The 10,676-nt window shown below is 42.4% G+C and overlaps 1 protein-coding gene across 2 annotated transcripts in view; it reads right to left on the bottom strand.

Moving 5' to 3' along the window:
- Positions 1 to 1,277: 1,277 nt before the first annotated feature.
- LOC130277760 (transmembrane protein 272-like) overlaps positions 1,278 to 10,676 on the bottom strand; it is a 45,932-nt gene continuing 36,533 nt past the window's right edge. For both annotated transcript variants that reach the window (XM_056528509.1, XM_056528510.1), the window contains exon 6: positions 1,278 to 1,710. In XM_056528509.1, the coding sequence (XP_056384484.1) occupies positions 1,684 to 1,710 (27 nt within the window). In that variant the 3' untranslated portion in view covers positions 1,278 to 1,683. The remainder of the gene's footprint in view (positions 1,711 to 10,676) is intronic.

Raw genomic sequence — 10,676 nt, 5'->3', positions numbered from 1 at the left:
GGTCTATAGACTTTTATGGGATTCCACACTCCCATTCACACTTCTGAAATTCCGCTTGCGCTTTCAGAAGTGTGAATGGGAGTGCGTAATCCCCAAAAAGTCTTTGGGCTTTAATTTGAGGCGGAATTCCGCAAGAGATAATTCCGCCGTGTGAATAGACCGTATCACACACATTTTCTTCCATTGCAGGGCCACAATATCAAAAAACTATTTACCATATATACTCGAGTATAAGCCGACCCGAATATAAGCTGAGGCCCCTAATTTCCCCCCAAAAACCCAGGAAAAGTTATTGGGTCAACTATAAGCCTAGGGTGGGAAATACATCACCCCCCCCATGTCATCATCCCACCTTGTCATCATCCAGACCCCCGTCATTAACACCCCCATCATCATCACCCTGTCATTATCACCCCCGTCATCATCACCGTCATTTTCACCCCGTCATCATCACCCTGTCATCATCCCCCCCCCTTCATCATCACCGCCTGTCATCAGTGGTCTTCAACCTGCGGACCTCCAGATGTTGCAAAACTACAACTCCCAGCATGCCCGGTCAGCCATCAGCTGTCCGAGCATGCTGGGAGTTGTAGTTTTGAAACATCTGGAGGTCCACAGGTTGAAGACCACTGCGGCCTTTGTCATCATCCAAACCCCTCTTTAGTTTTCTACTCACCTCCCCTCGGTGTGAAGGAAGGGTGAGCTGGTCCTCTTCTCCGCTCCGGGCCGGCCCCGGACTAGTGACGTTGCCTTGACGACGATGCACAGGGACGTTCATGCGCAGGGACGTCTGCTGCGCACGGACATCCCTGTGCTTCATCGTCAAGGCAACGTCACTAGGCCGCGGCCGGCCCGGAGCGGAGAATAGGGCCTCCCGGTGAAAATGGACAGCCCGGGAACGACTAACCCTCCCCACCGGACAGTCCCTGCAGCATAGATGGCCCGGACCAGCTCACCCTTCCTTCCCACAAAAGGGAGGTGAGTAGAAAACTAATGGGGGGTCTGGATGATGACAATGGCTGTCCGGGCATGCTGGGAGTTGTAGTTTTGCAACATCTGGAGGTCCGCAGGTTGAAGACCACTGAGAAGGGATTGACAGGCGGAGAGTTCACTCGAGTATAAGCCGAGGGGGGCTTATACTCGAGTGTATACGGCATTAATGAAAATAAGATGACTCTACACAGTGCATAGAATATTGTTTTATTCATGACAAAGTTTACAAAGGTTACAGCTTTTGAGAAAACAAAAAAATATATATATTTATTTTCTATGCAGGGCAACACACAGAATGTTTAGGGTTTTTTCCCCGAAGGACAGGTGTGAAATTGTGATGCGGAACTAGGTGTATTTTATGGCATTATTAGTCTGTGAACACTGCTGAGGATTGTTGTTACTGCATGTTAATAATGGTGAGAGAGCATACATGGCAGGCATTGTCAAGAGTCTGAAAGTTGTTGTTTATAACAACAGTTTGACGTGAGAAGAGTTCATGAAATTCATTGCATTCTATTTGGTCTATGAAGAGAAGGGAGTACCCATTCAAAGTATATTAGGATCTCAAGAGCACCGTTTCAGTATGATGAAATGTGAATTCATTACTGATAAAATCTAAGTCTCTCTCTATCATTCTTTCTGTGACTAGATGAGATGCCAAACATTCTAGTTTTGCCAGTCTTTAGGTGCTTAGATGAGGGAGGCTTTAGTAAGACTCTGCAAATAGAAATGCAAACATGAAGAGATTACTGACGAGATTGTATTACTTTATCATTCAGCCTCAAGTGTATTTGACTATATTTAGAGAAAGAAACTAGTGACGTCACAGGTCTTTGTGACAGCATGATACATTTTCCTTTGGTGTCATCATCAGTGCCCCTTTGTAATAAATATCGTTTCACATTAATCACTGGCATCCAAGTCTGTGTTATATAAATCCTGCTGTTGGATAAAAAATGACATGGCCGATACTATTTACTTACTTTGGACTGTGACACATACCCATATTTAGATGTTTACAAATAGATAAAGATAAAGTATGGGAACTTCTTGTGGAGGGAAACCAGTCATAATTTCAGATGGTTAAAGGGGAACTCTGGTGGAAATAAAATGTTTTCAAATCAACTGGTGCTTGAAACTTTTGTATATTACTTCCATTTAAAAATATTTACCCTTCCAGTACTTATCAGCTTCTGTATGCTACAGATATACTATAGAGAAATTTGTGCCAGGAAGTTAAACAGATTTGTAATCTACTTCTATTTCAAAATCTTAATCCTTCCATTACTTATCAGATATAGTTCTTTCCAGTCTGACCACAGTGCTCTCTGCTGACACCTCTGTCCAGAGCAGGAGAGGTTTTCTATGAGAATTTGCTTCTAATCTGGAAAGTTCCTGACATGGACAGAGGTGTCAGTAGAGAGCACTGTGGCCAGACTGAATAGAACTACACAATTTTCTCAGTAGTATACAGCAGCTGATAAGTAATGGAAGGATTAAGATTTTGAAATAGAAGTAGATTACAAATCTGTTTAACTTCCTGGCACAAGTTGATTGGAAAACATTTGCTTTCCACTTGTTTCCACCAGAGTTCTCCTTTAAATAATTTTTTTTTAGTGTGGCTATCATCATCACTACTGAAAGGGTTGATGACTATACACCATCATGGTGTATACACAGATTCTGCCATAACAATGTCAAACAGTCGAGGAACGTGCTCTCTATTACCCAAGTGCAAGAAAAAGTGCAAGAGGATGTGGTCCATTGCAAACCCTTTTCCAAAAGGAGAGAGGCCCGCAACAAACCTACCCGTTCCCTCTGGGCTAGAAGGCACCTGCAAGGGTCCGGGTTCGATGTCCCTTTTTGCCGAACCTACTAAGGGACCGCAAGTGCAATGTCAAACATTGAGAAGCTGACTGTTGGGATCTCCATCGGTGTTGACAAGGGTCCTGATTTGGAGGAGGAAGGTGGGCACAAAGACATAATAACACTTCATTATAGTGAAAATAAAATATGAAGGCTCACAAGTACACAAGCAAAATATTTATTAAAATCTATGGTCCTTTCATGGGGTTTTAGGCCACATCTGTGGGCCCCCTAAATGTATGAACCTGACTGCCATTTGATGTTTTTAAAGACCAACTAGTTAAATGGGTACTCTGCCCCTAGGCATCTCCCCTATCCATCAGGGCCTTGCCATCACATCCCCTCCCATAGACATAAATGGAGGGGGCGTGGCACGACATCATGTCTCCCGCCAAAGGAGCCCAGCACTCTAACCCTACTGTTTAAAATGCAGAGATTCCCGTGATCAGACTTCTTAACTCCTATCCTTTGGATAGGGGGTAAGATGTCTGTGGGCGGTGTACCCCTTTACATGCTGGCTATGCACATCAGATTAACATTGCGCAATCCCACTAAAATCAATGGGTTTAACTAAGGATCTAATGTGTGTAGGGGCCTCACCAATAATTCTCAAATAGAAGATGTTTGGGTACAAAATGCAGTTGTATTTACTGCTAAATGCTACAGGCGCTGCTGGATGGCTGTTAGGGTATACATGCAAACTGAAGCTAATAGAGGTTGCTGAAAAAAAATTGCCTTTTATTTCCTAGATGTCAAGGAGGTGGTGTCAAGCTTCTAAAGTGCCACAGCATACCACCTTACTTGCTCTCACCTTCAGCCCCTCCTTGATGGAAGGCGGGAGGTGAGAGTGAGCAAGGAGGTGTGCCAGGCTGTGACACTTCAAGAGCTCAGCTCCACCTCCTTGACACTTGGCTGAGAGATAAAAAGGTGATTTTATAAGTTTAGTGACCATCTTTAACCCCTTAAGGACAAAGCCCATTTTCACCTTAAAGGGGTACTCTGGTGGAAAGCATTTTTTTTTTTTAAATCAACTGCTGCCAGAAAGTTAAACAGATTTGTAAATTACTTCTATTAAAAAATCTTTACCCATCCAGTACTTTTTAGCAGCTGTATGCTACAGAGGACATTCTTTTCTTTTTGAATTTCTTTTTTTTGTCTTGTCCACAGTGCTCTCTGCTGGCACCTGTATCAGGAACTGTCCAGAGCAGGAGAAAAACCCCATTGAAAATCTATGCTGCTCTGGACAGTTCCTGACACGGACAGAGGTGTCAGTAGAGAGCACCGTGGACAAGACAAAAAAGAAATTCATAAAGAAAAGAATTTCCTCTGTAGCACAAAGTTGCTAATAAGTACTGGAAGGATTAAGGTTTTGAAAAAGAAGTAATTTACAAATCTGTTTAACTTTCTGGCACCAGTTAATTTAAAAAAAGGGGAGTACCCCTTTAAAGCATTAATAACTCTGGAATGCTTTTACTTTTCATTCTGATTCCGAGATTGTTTATTTGTGACATATTCTACTTTATGCAAGTGGTAAATTTTCGGCGATACTTGCATAATTTCTTGGTGAAAAATTCCAAAATTTTATGAAAATTTAAAAAATTTAGCATTTTCTTAACTTTGCAGCTCTCTGCTCATAAGGTAATTGAACATCCCAAATAAATGATTTATTTATTCACATATACAATATGTCTACTTTATGTTGGCATCATAAAGTTGACATGTTTTTACTTTTGGAAGACATCAAAGGGCTTCAAAGTTCAGCAGCAATTTTCCAATTATTCACGAAAAATTTCAAAATCGTAATTTTTCAGGGACCAGTTCAGTTTGAAGTGGATTTGAGGGGCCTTCATGTTAGAAATACCCCATAAATGACCCCATTATAAAAACTGCACCCCTCAAAGTATTCAAAATAACATTCATAAAGTTTGTTAACCCTTTAGGTGTTTCACAGGAATAGCAGCAAAGTAAAGGAGAAAATTTTAAATCTTAATTTTTTATACTCACATGTTCTTGTATACCCATTTATTTTTTATTTTTATGAGGGGTAAAAGGAGAAAAAGCCCCCCCAAAATCTGTAACCCTATTTCTCTCAAGTAAGGAAATACCTGTGGATGTAAAGTGCTCTGCTGGCGCATTACAAGGCTCAGAAGGGAAGGAGCGACAACGGGATTTTGGAGAGTGAATTTTGCTGAAATGGTCACATTTAGGAAGCCCCTATGGTGCCAGAACAGCAAAAAACAAAAAACACATGACATACTATTTTGGAAACTACACCACTCGTCGGATATGTAAATGATAATTTTGAATTTTCACGGACCACTGTTCCAAAAATCTGTCAAACACATGTGGGGTGTAAATGCTCACTGCACCCCTTAATACATTCTATGAGAGGTGTTGTTTCCAAAATGGGGTCACATGTGGGGGGGGGGGTTCCACTGTTCTGGCACCATGGGTGCTTTCTAATCACACATTCAATTTCGGACGAATTCTCTCTCCAAAAGCCCAATGGAGCTCCTTCTCTTCTGAGCATTGTAGTGCACCCGCAGAGCACTTTATGGCCACATATGGGGTATGTTCTTACTCAGGAGAAATGGGGTTACAACTTTTTTCCTATTTTCCCTTGTGAAAATGAAAAATTTAGGGTAACACCGGCATTTTAGTGAAAAAAATTTTTTCTTCATTTTCACATCCAACTTTAATGAAAATTTGTTACATTTGTTATGGCTCACTATACCCCTTTTTACATTGTGTGAGGGGAGTAGTTTCCAAAATGGGGTCACATGTGGGTATTAATTTTTTTGCGTTTATGTCATAACCGCTGTAAAATCAGCCACCCCTGTGCAAATCACCAATTTAGGCCTCAAATGTACATAGTGGGCTTTCACTCCTGAGCCTTGTTGTGCGCCCGCAGAGCATTTTACATCCACAATTGAGGTATTTCCGTACTCAGGAGAAATTGCGGTACAATTTTTTTTCCTTTTACCTCTTGTGAAAATGAAAAGTATGGGGCTACCCCAGCATGTTAGTGTAAAAAAAAATCTTTTTTTACACTAACAGGCTGGTGTAGACCCCAACTTTTCCTTTTCATACGGGGTAAAAGGAGAAAAAGCCCCCCAAAATTTGTAACACAATTGCTCCCGAGTACGGAAGTACCCCATATGGGGGTGGATTCAGATGCATCTCCAAACTGTGGCCCTCCAGATGTTGCAAAACTACAAATCCCAGCGTGCCCAGACAGCAAACTGCTGTGTGGGCATGCTGGGAGTTGTAGTTTTGCAAGATCTAGAGGGCCACAGTTTAGAGACCACTGCCCAGTGATTTCCAAACTGTACCCCTCTAAATCTTGCAAAACTACAAATCCCAGCATGCCCAAACAGCAAACGGCTGTCTGGGCATGCTGGGAGTTGTAGTTTTGCAACATCTGGAGGGCTACAGTTTAGAGACCACTGTATAGTGGTCTCCAAACTGTGGCTCTCCACATGTTACCAGGCGACATTGCTGCACCAAGAAGCCGCACCAGGGAGAGGATCGCCGCCCGCCACTGATTGTCGCCGCTGGTAAGGGTTCTCGGCTGCCGCTTGCAGGACAGTTCCCCCATTCTGCCTGGACTACCGTGGGTGGGCAGAGCAGGGGAACCGAACTTTAACCCGCCTGGCCCTGATCTGTTATTAATCGGTCGCTTCTGACCGACCAATAGCAGCGATAGGAGGGGTGGCACCCCTGCCATCTTTCTCCTATCCCTTCAGGGGGATCGGGCTGTCTTAGACACCAGAGACCCGTATGACCCAGAATCACCGGTCAGGACCCCCCAGGCATTGGCACAGGATGCCTGCTGAAGGATATCAGCAGGCATCCCGTTCTGTTCATCGCCCAGTTACCGGCGGTGAACGGAAAAACCTGGGGTGTACAGGTACGCCCTTAGTCCTTATGTCCCAGGATGCGAGGGCGTACCTGTATGCCCTTGGTCCTGGTGGGGTTAACTCCTGGAAAGGTTTAGCTTTAAGACCAAAACAGCTATCCAACAGTGTCTGCAGTTCATAGTAGCAAATACAGATGACACATTGCCCCTAAATGAATACAATTCAGCAGGCACGTGAGGTTTATATTGTATTTTCAAGGGATTTAGTGTTGTGAATGTGATGTTTTTTTTTTTTTTTCAAATGTTGCTTAGCTCTCGTCATTAACCATGCTGTGTCGACCCCCGCACAAAGCTGTGGTCGATATTCACCCTCCATGCACCACTATGGGAGAGCCAGAGTTACAGCATTCATGTATCTCCGACTCTCCCTTAGAGTTACATGGAGGGGACGTGTTGACCACCGCTTCATGAGACCACTTTGGATAGGGGATACAGTCATGGCAGTAAATGTTGGCATTCCTGAACTTTTTCTAGAAAATGAAGTATTTCTCACAGAAAAGGATTGCAGTAACATATGTTTTGCTATACACATGTTTATTCCCTTTGTGTGTATTAGAACTAAACCAAAAAAGGGAGGGAAAAAATCCAATTGGTCATAATGTCACACCAAACTCCAAAAATGGGCTGGACAAAATTATTGGCACCCTTAAAGGCCATCTGTAGCCGAAAACAACTTATCCCCTATCCACCAGATAGGGGATAAGTGTTTGATCGCAGGGGATCCAAACGCTGGGACCCTCGGCCGTGGCTCTCCTATGCAGGAGGTGTGCCGGCCACAGCATGATGTTGCAGCCAACATGCCTCCTCCATGTAGTTCTCTGGGAGAGGCGGGGAGGCAGCGCTCGTGTCTCCCCGCCTCTCCCATAGAACTGTATGCTCTCAATGAGCACTAATGCGGGGTCCCTGTTCAGGAGATCGCGTTGGGTCCCAGCGGACGGACCCCCCGCGATCAAACACTTATCCCCTATCCAGTGAATAGGGGATAGGTGTTAGAACGCTGCAGTTGTACTTTAACTTAATATTTGGTTGCACACCCTTTGGAAAAAATTACTGAAAGCAGTCGCTTCCTATAACCATCAATAAGCTTCTTACACCTCTCAGCTGGAATATTGGACCACTCTTCCTTTGCAAACTGCTCCAGGTCTCTCTTATTGGAAGGGCGAAAATTTCAGGGTAGCCAACTTTTACGGTCATGACTGTAAGTCGTCCTGCACCCTAGTACATCTTTAGTATGAAACAGCAGTAATACTGCTACATGATACTGTCATGCTTAATGCACTTGTTTACTTTTGTATTCGATTTTATATATGTCTGCTTCTATATCCTGCACACAAGCAGCATGTGATTACTGTAATGTATTCAGAACGTAACATCTCAACACATCAGGTATAAAATGTGATCAGCAATGACTCCTCACCACTGGATGCAGATTGAGCATGTTTAACACACTTAATGAATAAACATAAATATATAAACAATATGCGTGTTGCTAAAAACAATAACTTGTGTTTTTCTTTATTTGATTTTGTTTGTTTTCACAAGTGCTGATATTATTTGAAGGCAACTACAGTAATATAATTAGCCATCTCTTTCACATGGCCATGATTTATCATCACCCTTAGTCACAATGATTTATTAAGAATTTAGCTGTTCTGGCACCCACTATTGGATTGTTTAGGGAACTACAACCATTTTTTCTAAAGATACTAATGCTCCTTTTTCATGAGAATATCACAACCTTGGTAAGAATTAGGGAACCGCCTCACCTAGAGAATGTTAGCTTTTTTTTATTTATTTATTTATTTATTTTTATTTATTTAAACTTTGTAGCAACTACACAGATCACAGATATGACATTGCTTGTTTAATAGCTAAACATTCTTGATTTGTGAAACATAACATAATATGGAATTGCTTAATTGGTGCTTTTTTGCTCTATCACGTATGTATGATGCCTGGCTTCTTTGAGCAATGAATTCTACAAATGATAAACAATAGTTCCCATTAACCCCTTCACAACCCCTCAAATTTTGATTTGTGACATACGTTTTACTCCTCACATTCTTAGACCCAAAGCTTTTTTTTATTTTTTATTAAGTTGTATTAGGGCTTATTTTTTTGTGGCATGGGTTGTATTTTTTATTGGTACACTTTTATTTTTTCACATATAAGGAATTACGAAGCCAGAAAGAAATTATAAGTAGGGCAAAATTGAAAAAAATAATAATGGAATTGCTCAAATTTGTGGGTTTATAATTTTTTCCGAGTTCACAATACGGTATAACTGACATGCTAACTTTATTCAGTGGTTCAGGTTGATTCTATTGACACCAAACTGGGATAACATTTATTTTGGTTTATCGTAAAAACAATGGAAAACTTTTATTCATTGCCATATTCTGACTCCTATAACTTTTTAATTTTTCCACCTAAAGAGCTGTGTTATAGTTTTTTTTTGTGCCAACCGTTTTCGTTTTTAGCTGTATAATTTTTTGTGTAGGGCTGACTTTTTGATTACTTTTTATTACATTTTTTCTGGGATGTGATAAAAAAATAATCAATTTTGTTATTTAGTATTTTTTTGCATTCATGCCATTGACTGCACAGGATCAGGAATGTAATAATTTAATAGTTCAGACATTTGTGCACACGGAGATGCTAAATATGTTTGACAAATTGAAAAAAGGTGGGCGATTTAAACATTTATTAACATTGATTATAGATCAATGTAATGCTATTGTATTACATTGATCTATGTTTTCTGCGCTTAATTGCTGAAGCCTGCTTAAGACAGGCTTTAAAGTGTACCTGTCGTTAGCAAAAACTTTTTATATAATGTAGCTAATACCATTATATGTATATTTGTAATACACATTGGTGAAAAATTTATATATCTTTGTACCTGCAGCTATTGCCTGTGTGTCTTTGTGAGGCGACCAAATACAGGAAGTGAGGGTGGACAAGCAGGGCTCTGTGCAGGCTCCTGGCTTGTCAATAATCCTCCTGTGTGAGCCGGGAGCGTGTCACAGAGCCTCACTGCAGGGATACATTTATAAAAAGGGAACAGAAAAAAGAAGAGGCACTCTCTAAGTGTAGCAGTTTCCCAATAATTTTCAGAAAATGCAGAAAGTGCAGAAATGGCTAATTGTGCTATCAGATACTTGGTGAGATTGCACACTCACCTTTCAGTGTTGCGCTGCAGGCACAACACTGTAATGCACATAGATGAGCATATATACTCAAAGTAGATCCTTGTGGCAGCCTTGCGTCCTGGTCCCGGTCATCGAGGAAGGCGGTCTGGTGAATCAAAGGTATGGAAAGGTGTGCACCCCTCACTGGTGTGGATCGCAGTTCGGCGCTACAAGGTGGCAGCCTGTCACAAATGCATGGAGGGCAGCGGAGGTAAAACCAAACAGGTTTATTGGGTAAAATATATGCAGAGACAACTCATTTAGCCATGCTCCCCTTGCTTCGTCAGGTGCACACCTCTCCATACCTTTGACAGAGCCTCACTGCACAGAGCCCTGCTTGTCCTCAGTGTGCAGAGCCCTGCTAATCCTCAGAGCACAGAGCCCTGCTTGTCCTCAGTGTACAGAGCCCTGCTTGTCCTCAGTGTACAGAGCCCTGCTTGTCCTCAGTGTACAGAGCCCTGCTTGTCCTCAGTGTACAGAACCCTGCTTGTCCTCAGTGTACAGAGCCCTGCTTGTCCTCTGTGCACAGAGCCCTGCTTGTCCTCCCGGCACAGAGCCCTGCTTGTCCTCCCGGCACAGAGCCCTCCTTGTCCTCCGGGCACAGAGCCCTGCTTGTCTTCAGTGCACAGAGCCCTGCTTGTCTTCAGTGCACAGAGTGCTGCTTGTCCTAAGTGTACAAAGCCCTGCTTGTCCTCAGTGCACAGAGC

The sequence above is a fragment of the Hyla sarda genome, chromosome 6, assembly GCF_029499605.1.
Source record: "Hyla sarda isolate aHylSar1 chromosome 6, aHylSar1.hap1, whole genome shotgun sequence".
Lineage (NCBI taxonomy): Eukaryota > Metazoa > Chordata > Amphibia > Anura > Hylidae > Hyla > Hyla sarda.
This window is presented reverse-complemented; position numbering and strand designations above follow the sequence as displayed.